The 22,362-nt window shown below is 41.5% G+C and overlaps 1 protein-coding gene across 1 annotated transcript in view; it reads left to right on the top strand.

Annotated features, from left to right (window-relative positions):
* PCSK5 (proprotein convertase subtilisin/kexin type 5) overlaps positions 1 to 22,362 on the top strand; it is a 383,530-nt gene that overhangs the window by 305,458 nt on the left and 55,710 nt on the right. The window contains exons 22-24 of the mRNA XM_081151682.1: positions 4,176 to 4,312; positions 6,493 to 6,699; positions 8,299 to 8,367. Of these exons, the coding sequence (XP_081007808.1) occupies positions 4,176 to 4,312; positions 6,493 to 6,699; positions 8,299 to 8,367 (413 nt within the window). The remainder of the gene's footprint in view (positions 1 to 4,175; positions 4,313 to 6,492; positions 6,700 to 8,298; positions 8,368 to 22,362) is intronic.

Below are 22,362 nucleotides of genomic sequence, written 5' to 3'. Positions count from 1 at the left end.
TTCCAAAGTATTTCCTTGAGTGGAATCAGGTCCATTCAAGACAGTCCTGAGCACTTGGTTTATGTCCAGCTCACAGTTAGGTGCAAGGCCCATGAGTTCTTATAGGTGATTCAGGCAGTTAAAGTCAAGGGATGGTGAAGCATTCAGACAACAATAATAGAATAGCTTTAACACCCTAGACCTGAAGTCAAAGCTGCAACCATGAAGAGGGGGTGCCTTATAGAAACTGGAGCTAGAGGGGACACAGTCACTCCAGAACCATGAAAGGAGAAAGCAGTGTTGTGGCTCTGCCTGGAATAAATACCCCAATCTTTCCTCCCACCTTCAGATCTCCTGCTGGTGTTTCCCTTTGTCTGAAACTAACCGGAGGCCAATGGGAAACACCGCTTGCAGTGAGAGAAGTGAGCTTGGAGATGCCACCCCCAGTGAGCACAATTCCAGTGCACAGCACTACAGAGAATGCTGGCCAATGGATCTGGGGCAGGGGGAAGGGGAGACAAAAAGAACAACCAGGATAATTAGCTTCTTAAGCTTTTGGATATTTCCAGTCCTGGTAGAATAAAGTTCATGCCTAAAGGAGTTAACTTAGAGGTTTGCTTCAAAACAGTAATGGGAGGGTAGTAAATCAGTGGGGATTGAGATGAGATAACTGTTAAAGCTGAGAGTGAAAAATACAATGGAGGTAGGGGGTTCGGTGATGTTTATTTTACATAGGTTTAAATTTTTCCATAATAAAATTTAAAAAGTAATTTAACTCTGAAGTTGTTTTATAGGAAATCAAAATTTTAAAAGCCCTCTCTCTCTTCATCTTCTAGTTTTCCCTTTACATTTCCATCAGCTCTTGGGTTTAGATCCTTAAAGACGAATGAAAATTTGGAGGAATTTTGCCTCTGCTGTTTAACACATGTAGCTCGGTAATGCCCTGGTCCCCATTGCTCAAGCTAATCTCCCAACCCAGCCCCAAAGCAGTTAGTTATAGAGTCAACACACTAACTAAAAGCATTTAAAGGTTATTTCTGTTTTTATCCACCCTCAAATGTTTTATTCGCTGTTTCAATTAATTCAAGAAAAAAAGACTTTTTGCCAGATTTCATTCTGTTAAAACATGAAAGCACCAAGAAGTTACAGCACGTGTCCTTGTGATGGCTTTAGTTAGGCCAAACCAGCAAGAGCACAGAGGACCAGCTAACCCTGGCTTGCCATCTTCCATTCCAGCTCACATCACACGCACACGCACACACACCCTGGGCTTCTGGAAAATGTAGTGCCAATGTCAAGAGCATACCTCTGCCCAGCTTTAGCACTTGGTTTTGCTGCCTTCTTCCTTTCCATGAGCCCCGATGGACCTAGAATGGTTAACTGCTTATAAAAAGGCACATGTGACTTGGGGAGAGGAGTGCTTCCCTGTAGAGATGAGCTTGCCTGAGTGTCTCAGAAATCCACAAATTGGATGACTGGTGATCCCAGAGATGGCTTGAGGTGGTTTTAAAATGTTTTTATCAGTTCCGTGGAGCCCAGGGCAAGGTCTTTGTTCTCCTCTACCAGGGAAGATTTGTTGGTGTCAGTGGAAATCTTGAAGTGGCACCACTTGAAGTGGCACTTTTCTTTAAGTTCCTTGGCAAGGTTTCTTGAGGGGAAGGGAGATGATATAATTCAGTGCCAGCACTTGAGCATGACTGTTTTCTCTATATTTCCTTTTTTTAAAATGGCGTTTTTATTGATTTCAGAGAGAGGAAAGGGAAGGGCGAGAGAGAGAGAGAATCATCAATGATGAGAGAATCGTCATTGATCGGCCACCTCCTGCACGCCCCCAACTGGGAATCAAGCCCGAAACTCGGGCATGCGCCCTGACCAGGAATCGAACCCCGATCTCCTGGATCCTAGGTCAATGCTCAACCGCTGAGCCACGTCGGCTGGGCTTCTCTGAATTTCCATCTTTAGAAAAAATCATGTTTTTATAGAAACTGGGACTGTCACCTGTGCTTTCCTTAGGGGAGAGGTGGAGGGAGGTGATTTAAAGCACCATTATGGTCTTAGTACTTTCTTAAAATCAAGCACTCAAGTAAGAAAGGCAGCCCGTCACCCGCATGAGAAGTATTACACCATCTATTTCACCTCCACCCCAGTTTCTGGATGATTTTAATTGGTTCCCATCATTGAGAATATTAGCCACCCCTGTCAAGAGAAATAATTTCTCTGTAAAGCAACCTTTCATATCTTTCTATAAAGGACAAAATGACGACATACTTTCTGTCCCCTTTTCTTCTAGTAAGAAAATGAACCCTCACAAATAAACATGCCGCTGTCTCCGTTTTGGCAGAGCATCGAGTAGCTTCCTTGTTTACAAACCTCAAAAAGCTCTTGCTTAGTTTTTCTTAAAGGGAGGTTTTTTGTTTTGTGTTTTAACTAGCCACATCCAAATTATCCCTTGAAAATTCTTCTAGCTCAGAAAGCGAGGCAGGGTGGGGCCGGGCTCTTCCAAGTTGGCATTCGTGCCATCAGCTAAACGTCTGGGCCGGGAACACAGTCCTCTCATTCTATGCCATGGTGCAGGGGATCTGTTTTGACATGGCCACCAGATGTGTGCGCGTGTCTGTTCAGGACCGGGGCTCCACGCTCAGCAGCGGCCAAAAGGCCCGCTTCCTCCAGTGGCGCGGGGCGTGGTGACCAGAACCTGGGGGAACGAGAGTGAGGAAGCCTTCTGTTTTGTGCTGTTGGCTTTAATTCCATTCTGTTTCCAATCAGATGCAAAGGACACAGACTTTCAGGGGGTGGGAACAAGATAGAAGGCTGCAAGTGACACACTATTCAGCATGCTCTGCCCCACCCCAATTTCCTCCAAGCCTGGGATTCAAATGCCTATCCCCAGTTTAGGGTTGGCTCTCCCTATGGGAACAGTACCAGTACCACCCCAGGAACAAGTGGCATGAGGACTACACCTGGCCTTCCATGTGTGTCCGGTCTCGATGGAGAGAAGTGGTAGAGAGAAAAGGAAATCCTACCTTTTTTGCAGGCCCTTGGCTCTCCCAGCTTGGATGCCAGCACTATGCCTCAGGGGCATGTATGTATGACATGCTCAGTTAATCATCCAACTGATACAATAGCTACTACTCTAAAGACGCTCTACAAGCTACCAACTTGGTACCACATGTATTACGCAGGAATAATTTAGCAAACTCCATCATGACTATCAGTGAGCAGAAGTGAGGGAAGCAGTTCTTGAAATGTGTTCTCTAGACCAGAGCATGAGTGTCACCCAGGAAGTTGTCAAAAATACAAATTCTCAGCTCTCTCGCTGCTGGATCTACTGGATTAGAAGCCCTGGGGGCTGAGCCCCCTCCAGTTCACCTCATCTATTTACATTACCTATCTGAGTCTTGCACTTGGAAAACATTTTTAATTTTTCTGAGTGCAATTCTTGGATACAATTTACTTAATCACATTTGATTTGGGGATTACTTTGCAAGGAAAAGAACAGAAGCAAAACTATGAAAATATTAGCCATGACATTATGATATATATTGTATGTGTCTAAATCCAAAGGTTTTAGAAGCTCACCTGCTAACTTATCTGTGATGCCCTGATAGGTGATTAAGAACATGGTCAGAAAATAGAGATGGGTACTCTATACTTCAGGAAACTCTTGCAAAAATGACATATGTACTTGCCATAAGCATAGACCTTCAATTTTATAAGTAGCACTTAAGCTAAGGATAGTGCTTCATTCTACGCTCTAAGAGCCCTTAGAGTTGACATTTCCTTTGCATGCTCATATCTAAAGGAAGGATATTTTCTCCAAAGGCTCTGGATTCAAAGTTCCACTTAGTGTCTTGAAAGTTCAAAGACCACCATCTGACTGTGGGCTGGGTGTATCTGGGGCCTTCAGTATGTGTTTAATCCCTGCGGGCACTGGTTAGCTTATTTGCAACCCAGATCAGGACTGCCTCCCCAGCCAGTTTCTGGCATGCCTGCTGTTGGGTCCAAACCTCGGGCCAAGGATGGGTACGTGACTAATGTTCCACATGGTCTAAGATGATCAGTCCCAGGCATCCTTCTTGTTTCTGGAACAATGAAACCAAGTTTGTGCAGCGAAACACGAACGCCACATGTTCTAAAACTTAAGGCTGGTCCAGAAAGTCACCCTTACAAACTCTAAAAGTCTGCTTTTCCTCTAGGATTTTTGATGCTGGCCGCTGCGTTTTGGACTGTCCCTCAGGCAAATTTGAATTGAAGAACCAATGCCACCTATGCCACTACACCTGCCAAGAGTGCCAAGGAAACGAGCCTTCCGACTGCACCTCCTGTGGAGTAGGTGAGGGAGTCTGGTTGGTCACTTGGTCTGCATTGCTTCAAACCTGTTCTCCCAGGGACATTATCTGGTTTGACTCAGAAACTTCATCTCTGGGGGAAAAGGGGTTGAGATAAGGCAACTGTGCATTCGAGAGTGTGTACAACCTTGAAGTTGCTGCTTGTTGTCAGGACAGAGTTTACATTATTGTAGACTCGCTGCCCCTGAGATAAGAGAGAAGCTAAGAGAAGGAGAAGGAAGGGCATGTGAACATGGCGTCAGACATGAGGCAGGAAAGGTAAGATCTGTTGAGGTAAAAGTGAAAAGCTAGGAAACGAAGGCAGACACATTCAATCTTTCGGAGAAATATTGTAATAGAGGTTGTGTCAAGCTCTCCTCAGCCAAGAGCTATGCCATTTAGAAGTTGTCAGCGCCCTGCAGGAACAAAGTAACCACTGAAAAACACAAATGTGACCTTCTCTGTCCCAGTTTTAACAACTCAAAGTTTATGCTGTCACTGGGTTATGCTCCATGATCTCAAAGGTCCTCTGCAGTTTGACTGCTGACTCCGGTCCAGACTCCCTCATATGCCTGTCCCCTGCTTTGACCCACCACTCCCAGTTTTCTCACTGATCCTGAGGCTGTCAGTTACCACCATCAGCATACTTACATGGCATTTCTGGGGGAAGAGAATTATTTATCTTTATTCTTGCTTGTAATAAAATCTAGAAAAAAATTAAGAACAAGTTGAGAGTATCATGCTTTTGTAGAAAAATGGGAAATAACACATTCATTTCTTTGCATAAATTAAAATTATTTCTTTGTGTTTCTTATGTAAACCTATATCTGAGAAGTTTGACCCTCTGAAAATAGGATCTTTTTTGAATGAGTCATGCAAATGAGGTCTGCTAGGCTTTCATAATGTGCCCGAGAAGAACATAACTTGGAAGGTTAACCCTGTGTGGTCTGAGCTTCAGCTTCCACCATATCAGGGTTTTGTGCTCCACAACACTGGCCTATAGCTGCCAAATCACCGTCCCAAACACTCTCCTTTCAGATGGGGAGACAGCAGACACGTTTCCACCACCTCTACAGAAGCCCTTTTTATTTCCTTTGTTCCAACAGAAACCAACAGGCTTCTGGCACAAAATCACCACCAGAACACAGGTGGCTTCAGAGCCCATAATCCAAGAGTGTGTTTTTTAAATTGTCTTTGAACTAGAGTTTTAATTCAACAAGAAACATTAGGTTAGACCATTTGAGAGTGCCGAGTTTATGGGTAAAAAATAGTTGAATGTTGGCGTTTCATGTGGTTCAATCTAACATTATACTGACTTTCAGTTTCCATACTTGTAACACGGGGTCTGTGCTATCTTTATCCACAAATTCGGCAGCCTTGCATTCTGAAGGTCAGTGGTTCTGGATCTTCATGTGGTAGATCATGTGATGAGTGAACAGTAGACCCCCGTTATTTTGGGGAGCACAGATCAGCTGTCCTTCAGAAGCCAAAGCATATGGGAGATCTGATTCAGAGAAGATGGATACCCCAAACACTCAGCACAGGAGGTTGGGGTAGGAAAGCTCTAGGTGCATCTATATTAATCTTGCTTGTTAAATATATGCTTTAACGGATTATAATTCTTTTTATTCATTACAATTGTTCGTAACTAATTAGAATTTTCCATTTCATCCAGTAGTAAATTCCCCTAGTCCCATGCTGGGGGTACAGCTGATTCTTTCCTGGTAGAGTTCAGTCTTGACAGAGCTCAGGAACTTTCAGGAATGCACTTGACGGAGTCAAAGGTGTGCTTGGTCTAGTGCTTCAGTGGCTGCCACTGTAGGAACTGGCAGCTATGCAAAAATTCAGCTAACACAAGCTTGTGATTTTGATAACAGAGTTCAAAATCATTCTAAAAGACAGCACTGTCATAAAAACATGTCTGTCAGTAAGCAGTGTTAATTCTCATGGGACCTCTAGCCCCTACGTTTTTCAGCTTCCAGATACTGAAAGGAGCCGAAGGAAGAGTTTTCAACTGCAAGAATACAGATACTGCACTTTTCATTAAATCCATTCTTATACTTCTGGCCCCCTAGGAGCCAAAGCACTTGATCATATATTTTTTTTTAATAAAATGCCTTGGTTATATTAGCTTTATGGATAACTGCGTACACTTTCCCTCTTTCGGTTGTCTCTATCTGTTCAGATAAGCACGGCCGGGAGCGCTTCCTGTACCAGGGGGAGTGCCGGGAGAGCTGCCCAGGGGGGCACTACCCTGCTGAGGGGCGCGCCTGCCTGCCCTGCCCAGACAACTGTGAGCTGTGCCACAGTGCGAACATCTGCACGCGCTGCATGGCCGGCTACTTCGCAGTGCCCACCAACTACACCTGCCAGAAGCTTGAGTGTGGACCAGGTGAGGCTGCTCGGGGGCCACTGCCCCGCACCAGGAGGTGGCAGGAGGGACTGTACCCATACATGTCCCACACTCTTCAATTGTCTTCCTGGTTTACTGTCCGTGCCTGGGATGACTTTGCATGACTACATCAAGTGGGGACAGTGACAGCTGCCCTTCTCTCTTCCCCTACACACCGCTTCTCTGGGTTTCCCCGGGTGTAATCCAAGGACATAACAAGTGCAGTTAATCACATAGAAATTTATCTTGAGTGGAGGGTTCATGGGCAGGGTGTAATAGAGAGGGAATTAGATGAGAACCTGGAAGTCGTGGCCAACAATTTTCTCCTTCCCAATTACTAGTTATGAGACTCTGGGCAAAATTAGTCTGATTTCCCTAAGCCTCGCTTGGTTTCTTCATTTGTGAAAGGGAGAGCACAGCATCAAGATGGTTGCTGTGAGAAACCAGAGAGAGTCGGCCTACCTGAAACTACCTGAAAATATTAAAATGTTCTGTGAATGGTATGTTGCTGGTTTTTGTTTTTTTTAAAAAAAAAAAAAAAAAATATATATATATATATATATATATATATATATATTGATTTCAGAGAGAGAGGAAGGGGGAGAGAGAGAGAGAAACATCAATGATGAGAGTCATTGATCAGCTGCCTCCTCCACGCCCCCTGCTGGGGATCGAGCTGGAAACAAAGGCATGTGCCCTGACTGGGAATCGAACCTCAATCTCCTGGATCTTAGGTCGATGCTCAATCTCTGAGCCACACCAGCCGGGCTGCGAATCATATGCTATAGTCATTGCCCAATTCCTCATCTTACATAGGAAGAGGGAGATTTTTTTAAAAACAGCACTTATTATTATTGTTCTCTTCCATGTAAGAATACTGCAAACTTTCTCTGCTCTGTGTAAGAATTAAGCCTATCTGGTGCTGAAGAGAGCTCCAAGATATTTCTAGAGTAATTAAAACACATTCCTTTTTCTCTTAACGTTTACTAATGTAGTATAGGACTTAAAATTTTTTTTAATTGTTTAGAACAGATAAAAAGAGACAGAGCCTTGCCCAACTGGGTGGCTCAGTAGGTTGGAGTGACATCCCGGTCACCAAAAGGCTGTGGGTTCAGTTCCCGGTTAGGGCACATACCTAGGCTGCAGGTTCAGTCCCGGTCAGGGGGTGTATGGGAGGGAACCGATTGATATTTTTCTCTCACATCAATGTTTTTCTCTCTCTCTTTCTTAGCTCTCTCTAGAAATCAATAAAAGCATATCCTTTTACTAAAAAGAGAGAGCCTGTTTATTTATATACCCAATTCCATATACCCAGAAGTTATTTCTTTAATAAATATATCTACCAGCTTAACTTCAATATAAATTGCATGGCATATAGTCCCACATCGTTCTATTTGTACCCAATCAAGGTGATCTAATTGATTAAATTAATGAAGGAGATTTAAACGTGGGTGACACATAGATACTTAAGGATGGTTTTGGGTTTCACAATTGCTCTATTCCTTGCTTGAAAGTAAGCTACACACCAACACATTTTCATAGCAACTGATGTGTCCCCACGCGGGGAAACGAATTGTTTTCCCTCTTCTCACTGTATAGGTGAAGTCCAAGACCCCGACTATGAAGAGTGCGTGCCTTGTGAAGAAGGATGTTCGAGATGCAGTGTGGGTATGTCATCTTCCTTTGTTGGTTAAGGAGTTGAAATAGTTGTGTCCCTTCCACACACCGTCATTCCTTCAGCAGAGACTCTTGCTATTGTCATCATCAGTGTCACCATCAATATCCATTAAGTGGGCTCACTCCCATGCGAACAGGGTGGCAGTGACAGACACTGCCTTTGGTGGCAATGGTTAGGTCACTTGTCTTCATGAAACTCAAGTTTAGAAAAAGACAGGCATCTTTTCCTCCGGTTGTTAGCTAATTGGCTGGTTAGCTGTTGGCTAGTTGGGGGATACCTACACCAACCATGTTTCTAGGTTCCTGGGACCCAGCCTCTCCCTACCTTCTCAAGATCACAAATTTGAAAATGAACAATGATGGGAGAGAAATAAAATCAAGCAGAGTAATATGCCTAATCACTCACTTGGTATGTGAAACACAGAAGTCTACTGGGAGCTTGAAGGTTTTCCTTTGAAAAAATGACTTCAAGGCTAAGACAATTCTTTGAGAAAAAGCAATGTGATGCAGTGAGTTGAAATCCCCATCATACAATTAAGAGCACTTGTCAGTCTTCCACATAATTTTCTAATTCACACCACTGGCTCCTCTCTTCTCCCCATGCACGCCTGGTTCTCCTGTGGAGAGGGAGGAAGGAACAGTCTGTACCACAGAGCACCACTGGATTGGATGCAAAATGAAAAATAGGGAGGTCGCCAAATTCCAGGAACGTATCTTGATGTAAATTTAGGCAAAATATTGAAATTAACTAGCACTTGGGCCTATGGATCTTTGAAAGAAAACCCAACCAAAATTAAAGATTGATGGAGTAATTTCTCTTCATGGAGTTTCCATGAAGCCCTGTGATTGGTTAGCTCCTGCTTCTAAAACATTAATGTGCACACAGATACCATGGGTTGTTAAAATGCAAATTCTGGTTCACAGGTCTAGGTAGGGCCTGAGAATTTGTGTTTCTAATAAGCTGCCCAGTGAAGCCAATGCTTCATGAAGCACTTGTAAGATTGCAAGGGGTCAGACCGTGCCAGGATTAAGTAGGCTTTTTATTGACTTTCTCTAACAGGTCTCCTTAATTCTTGAATATTACGCATGAATTATAATTTACCTGATGGCTCTCATCAATTCTCTCTGCCTTAAATGGAAGTGATGTATTTTCTATAATATCTATAACTACAAAATAGAGGTTTTAGAAACTTGAATACCATTCTCCCATTGTCTCCCACTATGAAATGGGGCATATATTACTGAAAAATCAAATATAATAATGGAGTTGCCCTGAAGAAGGGGGTAACATTTAGAGTCAGAGAGTTAAGGGCAAAATGCTAATTTTCTGGGAATTAAAATTAGACCTAAACATGAATAATAAAAGTACTAAAATTTAAAAGATAAGCAAATTCTAATGTCTCTTGTGAAGTGATAAGAGGTCATCGTTTTGCAGGGAGCAAGGATAAATGTTGTGGCTATACTAATTTCCCTTTTTGCCCACTTCAGGCCATACCCACCCATTAGGTTTCACATCCCAGCTCATTTTTGTGGTCTCTTTTTACACCTTTTCTATTGTGTGTTGTGTTTTTGCTAGCATCTTTGAACATCGTGGAGGTGTTTGTGTGCATGTGTGTATGTGCATGTGTGCATGCACATGCACTGACACACTGCATGTGTGCCTGTCACATTTCAAACCTGTGATTTTTGTGATTTTGGCTCCAAGATTTAAAGGGATGTATGAATGTGTGTGGACCCATTCAGGATCAGTGAGGATCTTGGCATGGAGGTGGGAGCAGTGACAACCATGATCACTGGGGATCCTCATTGAGCCCACCCTTCCCTTAGCTGACCAGGCTAAAGATGGGACCGAAGTATAGCTACTGGAAAATGAATTTCATAACACACCAGCCACCTGAGGACTCAGAATCAAAAATAATCAACTTGCAAAAATTAGAAAGTTTGGCTGACTTCACAAAGTGCTTTCAAAATATTTAGTTCATTCATTCCTTTATGAAATTTTAATTGTGTACTACGTGCCTGCACTGGGGATTCCAAGTCAACACGGCTGTGATCCTGCTGTAAGGCCCTCTCTGGCTGTCACAGTGACACATCTGGAGCCAGATCCTTTGCAAGGCAACCTGCCAGACTAGAAGGGGTACGAAATGCAGTGGGATTAGAGGAGAGGTGACCAGAACACGTTCAATGCTGCTAATTTCTCACTTTAAATTCTAAAACTTCTCTTACTTTATAATGCACATATTGGACCTTGTGAATTTTTGGATTGCCTTGGCAGAACTCAATCATCACCTTATTTCTGAAGCCTTTGCTGATATCTCCAGTAGAATGAATTCTCTTTTCTTGTTTTGCCTTGTGTGTAGGCCAATAATGATACTTTTTACAGTAACATTTGGTATGTACACATTTTTTTGCCTAGACATTAAGCTACTTGAAGACAAGCTCTGTGACTTATACACTTTGTTCCCACAAAAATTAGCAACATGCCTATTATATAATAAATGTATAAATGTTTACTGAGTTGATTTTGAGAGTTGCCCAAATGCAAAGCCGAGATGCATAGCTTAGGATACACAAGGGTTTAGATATGATGTTTTCTCTAATCAAATGTATTTATGGACCTTTATCAGGCTGAAAACAAACAAATAGCATTTTGTATAACACCATTTTGTCCCAAGACGATTTGATGCCAAAATCTTTGTCTTTCTAATCAGTACCTGAATGGAAGTTTTAACTAAGGTAAACCTAAGTTTCTAAATTATGTTTGTTAATTAATTGAGAGGATAAGTAAATGGAATAATTTTTACTTAATGTTTTAAGGCATCTTTTTTGGTTTTAATTTAGGGAATGTAGTAATAAGTATGACACTTGACTATAACCTGAGATTTGGGGCCCACACCTATATGACCAATGACTCAATGAAAATTTAATCAAATTATATAATCTCTCTTTACTTTATTATCTTGTCGATAAAATAGAAGTTAATGTGCCCTTATCTTGGCTCAGAAGCAGGTAATGAAAATCCATTAACATTAGTCTTGGGGAAAAATATACACAAATTTTGAAATTTTAAGTACATTAATTACAAAAAAAGGAAAAGGCCATAAAATTAAGTGCTAAAAAATTGGACAAAGATTTGTACCAACAGAATTTAGAAAGGAAGGAACCCCTGGGCACTAAAGTGGTCAAGGAAGGCATCCAGAAGATAGGCCTTGAGATAAGCCTTGGATTATGTGGCATTTAGATAGATAGGAGGACAGGGCTGCACTGTGGAGGGGGTTTGACCTGAACAATAGCAGGAAAAAGGTTTAGAGGAAAGAATTTCTGTGATGGCTTTTAGGACACCACATGTACCAGTTTTGCAGAAGGAAAAGGTAAATATAGAGAAAAGGTAAAGAGAAGTTTGGAGAAGTAGTTGAAAAGCATATCTTGGATTCTGAACTAATGAGTTTACAAGTATTCTGTGGCTAAAAGGGAATAAATGAAGGTTCTTTTAAAAAGAGAGAGTGTTTGAAAGAGGTGTTTTAATTATATTAATTTGGTAACTATGTTAAGTGTGTTCAGAACCATTGAAAGAAGAAAGGCTATAGGCAGAGAAACCAGCTAGAAGACAGTTTCAAAAATCCAGGTATGAAGTAACAGGAGCTTGATCAAAGGTAAGTGCAGCCAGGAAATCAAGAAAGAAATAGGTTTTTAAAATCACGTGAAACAAATGGCCCTTAAGCATATGAAAAGATGCTTAACTTTGTTCATTATATGGGAAACGAAATTAAAATTACTGTGACTCACCTATCAGACTGGCAAAAATTCAAAAACCTACAACACATCATACAGGCAAGGCTGTAGGAAAACACTCTTATTTATTACTGGTGGCAAGACAAAATGGTACAACCACTGTTGAAGAAAATTTGGCCATAGAAAACAGTTACATATGCATTTACCCTTTGACCGCATGACATCTCTTCTAGGAATTTACCCTGAGGATACACATCCTGCAATTCAGAGCAGCATATTCACCAGGTTATTCATGGTGGCATTATTTGTGGTAGTAAACTATTGGGAATAACCTAAATGCCCATTATGGAAAACTAGTTGAATCAACTAAGGCACACATACACAATGGGGTACTATGAGGCCATAAAAAGAGCAAAGAAGATCTATATGAACTGATAGTGATTTCATGATATATTGTTAAGTAGAAGACAAGGTGCAAATATCTTTTTGGTCTGAAGAGATAGTGAAATAAAATATAGTTGTGTATATTTTTTACTTAGTTTTTAATAAGAAATACAAAAAAGGTAAATCACAAACCAATAGAAGTGGTTACCTACAGAGGAAGGGGTAAAGGGAGTGGGAGTGAGACTTCTCTAGAAATACCTTTTTACATATTTTGACTTAAACTATGTAAGTGGTTTAGATAATCATAAAAAATAACATAGTACTTAATGTACATGGGCTCCCATTCGCCAATTTAGACAATATGGGCATCGAAATATTGATGAAAAAGAATTACAATTCATTTAAAACAGAATCTATGTGTCAATGATATATAAAGAAGAGAGAAAAGAAGAGAAAGGAGAAATAGACTAGAGGGGAGAACTCTTCTTTACAGAAAAAAATTCAGCTGGTACATATGCATGGGAAGAATTAGAAAATCATCATTTTATATCCCCTAGTGTATAGACTTAAGGGAGACTCATCAGTGGATGCTAAAATCACTAAGTGGAAAATTGTTTGGGAACAAAATAATCATACACTCAAAGTACCTCCATAAGTGATAGTTAATTACATTAGTTAATTATATTAATGGAGAGATTTGCTGGTTACCAAGTTAACCATTACTATCATTAGTTCCATACAACCTGATAGCATGTATTTCCTGATGTAATAAATTAACAAGTACACAGTATCACCTAATATCCTTGACAGAAGTGTCTAGGATTCTCAATTGGAGGTGGGGATGACCCCAGGGGGCATTATTCAATGTTTTGAAACATTTTTATAATCAAGACTGTGAGGTTGGTACTTGTATGTAGTGGGTAGAGGTCAAGGATGCTTCTAAACATTCTATAATTCTATTAAGGAGTGAGGCCTTGTTCACAGAAGAAAAAATATTGAGACATCTGAGACATAAAATTTATGTTTTACATTTCCAATGGGGCAGACACACAGGGTTTTTCAAACCATATATAGTCACAGATCACTATTTCACTTTACCCAGATCTCCCATTGGACCTTTCCCACAAAGTTTTAGGGGAACAAAAGCAGTGTCAAACAGCTCGGGTGCCTTCCAAACCAAAGGCATTACAGAATAAAATTTATACCAGGCTGGTGTCTCCTTTGAATTGGAAAGAAGTTGCTGATTGTAAAAGTCAAACTCAACATTTATAAAGAACCTTCTTCCTAGTGACCTGGTGCATCACTCACAGTTACACCAACCTTAGTGCACGACCCAGGTAGTTAGCTACCATCATCTCCACGGAAAGCTGGGGAAGGACAGTTCAGGACGCTAAACAAAAGCCAGCTTCAGAGGAAGAATTAGAACCTAAACACACTGTCACCAGTTTGCTGAAGAAAAGAGAAACAAGCAAGCTATCTTTAAAAAACTTAAAATGATTGTTTTTATTTACATTCATTAGAGCCTCTCTCTGCCCTCATTTTCTAAACGATCCCTCATTTCAAAGATGGGGGTTTAGAAGAAATAAAAAAGAGAGAGAGAGAACCCCACACTCAAAGAATTTGCAGAAGTTCTGCAGTTTCATGGCCCCTTATCCTGATTTTCTTCATTAATTTATTTAGCAAATATTTATTGCATGCTTTTGTGCTTTCTGCTTTCCTACCATTTGTGCAGTTTACTCCACAAATAATAGGGCTGTGTAACCTAATATTTACCACGCATCATCATTCACCAGGCACTCTGCTCCACACTTGAGGTAGATGATGTATTTTCACAGCGACAATCCAACAATTTTTACAGATGGAGAAACTGAGGATTAGAGAGGCTTGAAATTTAACCAATTTAATGCATGGGGAAGTGACAGAGTTGTTAAACGGTCAGTCTCAAAGTCTGCATAACTTTGTTTACTCTTTTTCCTGGGGAAGTAGTTGGCTTAGAAGCTCTTTGTCAGAAGTATGCACTATGTATGGTAGGCAGGGTTTGATAACAAACAACCCCAAATCCTCAAAGACTTAACACAACAAAGGTTTATTTCTCATTCATGCTGCATCTCAATCTCGGGTCAGCTGAGAACTCTGCTCTGCATGGTCCTCAGCCCAGGGCCCAGGTTCACGGAGCAGCCATTACCTTGTGTGGCAGAAGGAAAGTACACTTGCTCTTAAGGGTTTCCCCAGAATGTGACACTTGGAACTCCTGCTCACATATTTTTGGCCAAAGCAAGTCACATGATCATGCCCAAGGCCACAGAGTGGGGAGGTGCAATCTTGCCATGTGCCTGTAAAAGAGAAACTAATATTGTGAACACCCTAATGACATTCTCACCATGGTAATGACTGGGACTGCTACTGGTGTAGTCCAAGGCCTCGAGTCATATGTTTGTACATGAAATAGTCCCAAACATGTGCCCACTCTGTTTCACTGATTTCTCTCTTCTGCCTCTTCGATCTTGCCTGTTATCATATCATGGCAGTGTCTGACTTTCTCCTTCTTTTGAAGGAAGTTGCTTTTTTTTAAAAAAAAAAAAACTGATGGAGTTTCCCAAAGTATTCTGCTGTCTCACTTCCCTGATCCCTTGACAACTAAAGAGTCACAAAGATGACCAACGATAAATGGCAGGTAGTCAATAGGTGAATTGTCAGCTGAAAAGACCCTGACCTTTCTTTACCCCACTCTTTCAAACCCCTGTTGTGAGAATAACAATATTCTGGTACTCTTGCCTTTATCTGCTGCCCAAGAAAAGTGCCCATATGAGCCAAGTTTGGGGAATTTGGACAACTTTCTCTAATTTTTTAAATTTGGTTCAAGAAACATATCCTGAGCATCTACATGGCTAAGTAAGCATGGGGATATAAAGGAAAATAAAGCACATCTTCTGCTTTCAAAGGGCTCACATGTAAATGGGAAAGGCCAGTGAGTCTCAGCCGTAGGTTCATGTCAGAATCATGTAAAATGCAGTCCTGCAACCCACTCCCAAAGTTTCTGATTTAGCTGGCCTGGGGTGAGGCTCAGATATCTGTTTTTTAAAAACTGCCAACTGATTGTAATGTGTAGTCATAGTTAATTAAGATGGGTGTATAAGTCACTGATTAAGAGAGGTATATCAAACTGATTATATCAGTATCACATTTAAAACTCTTTGTTGAGGATGGAAGCAGGGGCAGATGCATCTATTCCAATAATTACAACTTACAGTTCACTCTGCTCTCGGTGCTCAGCTATGATTTCTAACTATCATACAACCTTCTCTGTTCAGAATGCTTACCCCCACTTTATAGATGAAAAAAACAAGGCCCGGAGAGCTTATGTAATTTTCTCGAAGTCACATAGCTAACCAGTTTTAGAGCCAAATCCAAACTTAGAACTGTCTGGCTCCAAACCCACGGGACATCCAAATATTTACTCTTTTTCCAGAGTAGACTGCACTCAGACATCACTTTCGCGAAAAGGTCAATCTGCCATATTTGTTTCATTCTTGGTTATACTCGAATGCTCCTTAGTTATGTCTCCTGAAGTTCCCCTTTGCTCCTCCTGCATTCCAGTTCCCACTCCTACAGCTATGGGGAGAAGGAAATAGCGGCGAGGTATCCTAAGTTCAATTCTAGAGCAATTAGCTCATCGACTTGGCTCTTGGTGGTATTACACCATTTTCCCCCAGAGCCGGGTACAATCAAAGTTCCTCCTACTTGTTGCGTAACTGACCTGGAGGCCGAGCTGCGAGCCAAGGCTGTCTGGATCACGTACGCTCGCAGAAAGGGGACTGGGCCAACTGCTCCCCAAACAGGCCCAGTTCAACAAACGCGCACAGCACGCAGGGTGGAGGGGCTCAGAGGACCGGCTCCATCCCTGAAAGCAGTGTGGAGTCTGCAACAGTAAACCCCCAGAGTCTGGGGGCAAGCGGCCGTGGGCTGGTGGGATGGATTTCACCTCTACAGAACTATCTAGAAAACGATTCTTTTGCATGTTTAGGAATAACAAGCTGGAAAAGTGTTGCCAAGTTACTTACTGTTAGTGAAATATGTTTGATTTTTCTGAAAACCCTCAGCAACTAAGACCTCAGCTGATGTCTGTCCATCAGGTTTAAAACAAAAATAAAAGTGAGACCAGCAGTAGGGACTAGAACTATGGATGCTTAAATCTTACTTGATTTTGTGGCATTATGAAAAACGGAGTGTGAAATCTTAGTGTCTATCTCCATCCCTCCCCTACCACAGTGGAAATCTTTGGGCAAGTCCCATACACTTTTCCTTTCTTAATTCCATCCTGTTTTATGAAGGAAAATATCCATGAGTTGCCTTCCTTTTACCTCTTAATATGGCCCTAGAGATTATAATGAAAACTAAAAAGATGATCATATCTTGGACTCTCTATGAGAGAAAAACCAAGAAGCCCTATTATTAATATCAAAATAAAATGTAATTTCCCTTTCTCCATTTCTATCCTTTTTCTTTTCTATCATATCTTCCATCATCAAAAGTCCTGGTGGTATATCTGAGGTCACGTCTAACTTGTGTGCCTTGGTGTCATGAACACTTAGCATAGTGCCTGTCATCAGGGAGGCACTTGGTAAATATCTGTGGGTTTTGTACCTATTTAGCTGTCCCCGTCTCACCTCCAACACTCCATCTCCCTGTGCCACTGCTGCACAGCCATTTCACAGTCCTTTACCAGATGGCAGGAAGAGGTTCCAGCTTCACTGGTTGAGGAGAAAAAAAATGATTTAAGTCACAGAGCAGACACCAGAATAGAGAGAAGCTGAGTGTGGGTGAGGCGGGAGCGTCTGCATGTTGATACCCAGCTGTTCAACAGGCAAGTGTCCAACTAAGAGAAGAGCCAACAATGAGTGTCAGTAAATTGCCTCTGCACCTCTACCGCCTAAAATTCCAGCCTTCAAAAAGTCAACAGGAGGGCAATTTGGTAGGAGTCCAGACTCATCCTTTCCATGAAGTCTCCCTGCAACTCCCACCAGAGAAACCTTGGCTGCAGCCCCACCAACAGCTTTCAGTTCAGCTTCCAGCCCAGGGCAGGAGAAGTAAAATGGGGACCTCACAGCAAGCTGTAGAAAGCAGTGGGCTCAGGGACAGGGTCTGGGGCATGGCCATGCATCATTTACCACCCCTTGATCAAGTACCCAAAGTTGAAGCACTGAAAGGCTAGGCATATCCATGCTGATATCTCCAAACATTAGTCATGTTCTCACTGGTGATATTACTGGTCAACCAAACCTTTGTCCCTCCCACCTGTGCCTATGTCCATCTATAGCAGCCAACTTTTTTTTTTCTCAAATCTTTTCCATAAAGACAGTGTATTCTGACTACCTATAAATTACCCACCAGTAGGTGAGACAACTGAATGTTTTATATGAACCAGGCAGGCAGACTAGGGATGTCTACCTCTCAACCCCTTGTTCCATGGCCACTAAGGACTGGGAGAAGAGACCACTGGGAGAAATGCACTTCTACCAGAGCAGTCCTATTCAATCAGATCACCAGGACAAGAGAAAATCCAAGGACAAATGGGACATTACTTCCAGAGGGGTAACATGTATAATCTGGAGATGCAAAGGGTAAGATATTAGAGTATAAAAGTTTCTCAATCTCTTCTACCTCTAACTTGGACCAGAAGGAGCTGCCAGCTTGATTTATCATCATGATGGAACTTTATGCCCTAAAATAATTGCTAGAGGCCTGGATGTTCCACTAGAAAAATAAATCAACCTGAAAATGCAGTCTCTATATTACTAGGTCCCCAACATTTCAGTGATAACATCGAGCCTTTGGGTGAGGTCTAGAGGTGAGTTGTGAAAGAGAAAGTAAGTTGTATGGAAGGGGTGCTTATTGGAAAGCCCAATACAATTGTGCTGACTGCCCAACCCAATTGTAAAATTTCAGATTTACTATGTTTAGCAGAAATGCAGCCTGTACATTTGAAATATTATTCAAATGACCTGATTTCAACTTAGAAATCTTCTTTGAATTGAAACAAGTGAATTAGGGAAGCCTCTTGCTTTTAGCACTGAAGGGTCTGTGGGAGGTGAGTCAAGAACCATTTATAGTAGTGATAAAATACTATATTTAAGGCTGTAAAAATTTGGCATACAAGGTCTCAGTTCAGAAGTAAATTCACTTTATGTGCTCGGCAAAGGAGCAACTGAGAAGTTTTACAAATGGGAAGTTTGACCTACTGAGATTTCAAACATAAAACCTGTCAATTATTCCTTGGGACTAGGTTTCATAATTACACGCTTGAATATTAAAATGCAAATCAGAACCATGAAGTCCGTAACAGCTTAACTTTGCCATGACTAATGACAGTTACCCAAAGCCATTGTCCAACTGTCACATTTTGTGCCCAAATGTGCTTTAATGGGATGGGCCACTTGGGAACTTAGCAAGGAACTGGGGCAAAGCATCAGAACTGGAACCCTGTCCAATGAACAAACACCTCGTCCGATGGGGCATTGTGCTTTTGCTCTGCCAACAAGCCAGGGGTTCCTTACTTGAGAATTCTGGCTCAAGCTAGAACGAGCAGATAATGCTTGACAACCAACAGATGTGTGAGTTAATCAAAAGAGCTTTATTCATTTTAGCCTCCATGTCTCTGACCTCATCATCTACCTCTCTCTTTTCATCCTGGGGGAGGTCCTGGTCTTCATTACTTCCAGCCCGTTCTTGCCCCCAGGCCCTGCACCAACCGGGACTGCTCTTACCGAGATATTTGCCTTGCTGGCTTCTTCCTGTTGTCACATCTCAGTTTAAATGTCATCTGTTAAGGGGCTTCCCCTCAGCACCCAATCTAAAGAAGCCAGTCTCTCTCTCTCTCTCTCTCTCTCTCTATCTCTCTCTCTATCTCTATCTCTATCTCTATCTCTATCTCTATCTCTATCTCTATCATCTCTATCTCTTTTTCTCTCTCTCTGTCTCCTCCCCCCACAAATTCTCCTCCCCCACATACACATATCAGTCACCATATTTTAACTCTGGCAGATCACATACAATTATCCGATATTTTAATTTTTAAATTAACTTTTAAAACATGTTTGCTATATTTCTTCCTTCGTTGAAATATAACTTCCAGGCAGGTGAGGACTTTATTATCTGTACTGCTGTATTATCAGCACCTAGAATCCCGTCGACCACGTGTAGATGCTCAATACATAATTTTTGAACAAATAAATGGGCAGATTCCCAACAGGTAAATCTGTGGTGCACCATTTCCAAGAGCCTTTGTGGGGAGTGAAAGAGCCAGACTCCAATCTCAGATCTCATTTCAGGCAACTCATGTCACTGTATCTGGACCTCACATCTTCAGCTAGAAGCAGAGGGGCTGGGTGGATCAGTGGTCTGCCCCCTATTCTGTGAAGTTCCTTCCTCCCCCACCATCCACTTCTCCGAATTTAGCCATGGCAGCTTTGCTTACATCTTTTCTATGTATTTGATTTTTCATAAATTTCCATTTGGCAAAGGATTTTACTACTAAAATAAAAATTTTAATCTTGCAGATTAAATAAACCCCTCTGCCGAAAGTAAATCCTGCCCAGCCTCTTACCAGTTATGTGATTCTGGGAAATTCATTTAACTTCTCTAAACTTTGGTAGCATCATAGATACTGGGGATAATTTCAGTACCTACCTCACAGCATCATTGTGAGTATTAAATACAATAACCCACCCATGGTTGGCTGAAGAATGGCTCCTCCAACTGTGTCCACACCCTAATCTGGAACCCATGAATGTGTTGCCTTACACGGCACAAGGGACTTTGAAGATTAAAGGTTTGAAGCTTAAGGTTAAAGATTTTAAGATGAGGATGTTATTCTAGATTATCCAGGTGGGCTGAATCTAAGCATGAGTCCTATGTAAGAGTGGAGACCCTTCCAGCTGCAGTCAGAGATGAGAGAGAAGGAGACATCCATCATCGCTAGCTTTGAAGCGAGCTGAAGGGGCCTCCCAAGGTGAGGAGTGTGGGTGGCCTCTAGAAGCTGGACACAGCCCTCAGCCGACAGCCAGCAAGTGAATGAATCTCAGTTTTACAATTGCAAGGAACTCAATTCTGCCAACAACTGGAATGAGCAAAGAACCAGCACCTAGAGCTCCAGAAACAACTCTGATTTTAGCCCAGTGAGATCCATACAAGCTTCTGACCCAGAGAACTGTAAAATAATAAACCTGTAATGTTGTGAGCTGCTAAATTTGTGGTAATTTGTTAAGACAGCAATAGAAAACTAATACATCACTTAAAGTACATAATGAAGTGCTTGGCACACGGTAAGGACTCAAATGTTAGCATTTCTTACAAATATTAATGGCATAACTATTAATATTGCTTTATTATCTCAGATGTCACTACCTGCCTTGATGCTGGCTCTGAATTCTGAAACCCCTCTTCCTCGCTCTCCTGGAATAGCTTCCTTTCAGTTGTCTTAAAGGAACTGCTCACCAGCCTCAGGGACTGGGTGTTGTGCTGGATTCAAGTGCGAGGAAATTTCTTTTTCTTTTTTTAAATATATCTTTATTGATTTCAGAGAGAGGAAAGGAGAGGGAGAGAGATAGATAGAAACATCAATGATGAGAGAGTCATTGATCGGCTAGCCTGCATCCCAGGCATGTGCCCTGACTGGGTATCGAACCCCAATCTCCTAGATCCCAGGTCGACGCTCAACCGCTGAGCCACGCGGGGCCAGGCGTGAGGAAATTTCTTGAGATGCAAAACCAGGAGTACAAATTAACATCACTAAGGAGAGACAGATGGAATTGGATATGATATCTTGAAAAGGACACCACATGACCTATGCAGTAGTATGGCTGGGAATGATTAACCTGAGTGTAAACAAGGGAAAATATCAGACAAATGCCAAATGAGAAACATGCTACAAAAAATGAACAGTTGCCTTTAAAAAATGTCAGTGTCACAAAAGACAAAGAAGAGCCAAGGACTTGTTCCAGGTTAGAAGAGACTAAAGAGATAAGATGACTAAATGTAATATGTGATCCTAGAATGGATTGCTATTAGACATGATCGAGTCAATTAAAAAATTGGAACATAGACAGTAAATTAGTTAAGTGTATTTATTAACATTGAACTTCCTGAAATTGATGACTATACTGTGGCTATATAAGAGAATGTACTTATTCTTAGGAAATGTACACTGAAATAGTTAGGGATAAAGGGCACAATGTATGCATCTTACTTTCAATGGTTCAGAAAATATACACACAAAGCGAGTGAGAAAATTGTACAGCAAGCAGGGTAGAATGCTAACAGACGAATCGGAGCAAACGGTAAATGGTTTTATTCTTACAGCTTTTCTATAAGTTTGAAGTTATTTTCAAATAAAATGTTAAAAGAAAAACCACCCAAGTTTGCAATCCTGTAAAGGGAACAAAATGCCCTGGCCAGTATGGCTCAGTTGGTTGGAGCATGGTCTCATACACCAAAACGTGGCGATTTGATTCCTGGTCAGGGCACATACCCAGCTTGTAAGTTTGATCCCCAGTCAGAGTGTGTAGCAGAAGCAACCAATTGATGTTTCTCTCTAACATCGATGTTCCCCTCCTCTCTCTCCCTCTCCCTCTTTCTCTTTCTCCCTTCCTCCCCCCCTTTCTCTCTTCCTCTCTCTAAGATCAATAAAAAAAATTTAAAGAGAACAAATTATTAGCACTTGGTGTCCCTTCAAGCCACATGTTGTCTTCTGATTTGCATTTCCATCTGATCCTATCTTATCATACCTGCTCATTTTTCAAACTTTTAGAATGTATAGCTTTTAAAATTAGCATAAAGACAGAAAATTCCCTCATATTTCCCTTTAGGTACATT

Source organism: Miniopterus schreibersii (genome assembly GCF_964146895.1).
Source record: "Miniopterus schreibersii genome assembly, chromosome: 11".
NCBI classification, from domain to species: domain Eukaryota; kingdom Metazoa; phylum Chordata; class Mammalia; order Chiroptera; family Miniopteridae; genus Miniopterus; species Miniopterus schreibersii.
This window is presented reverse-complemented; position numbering and strand designations above follow the sequence as displayed.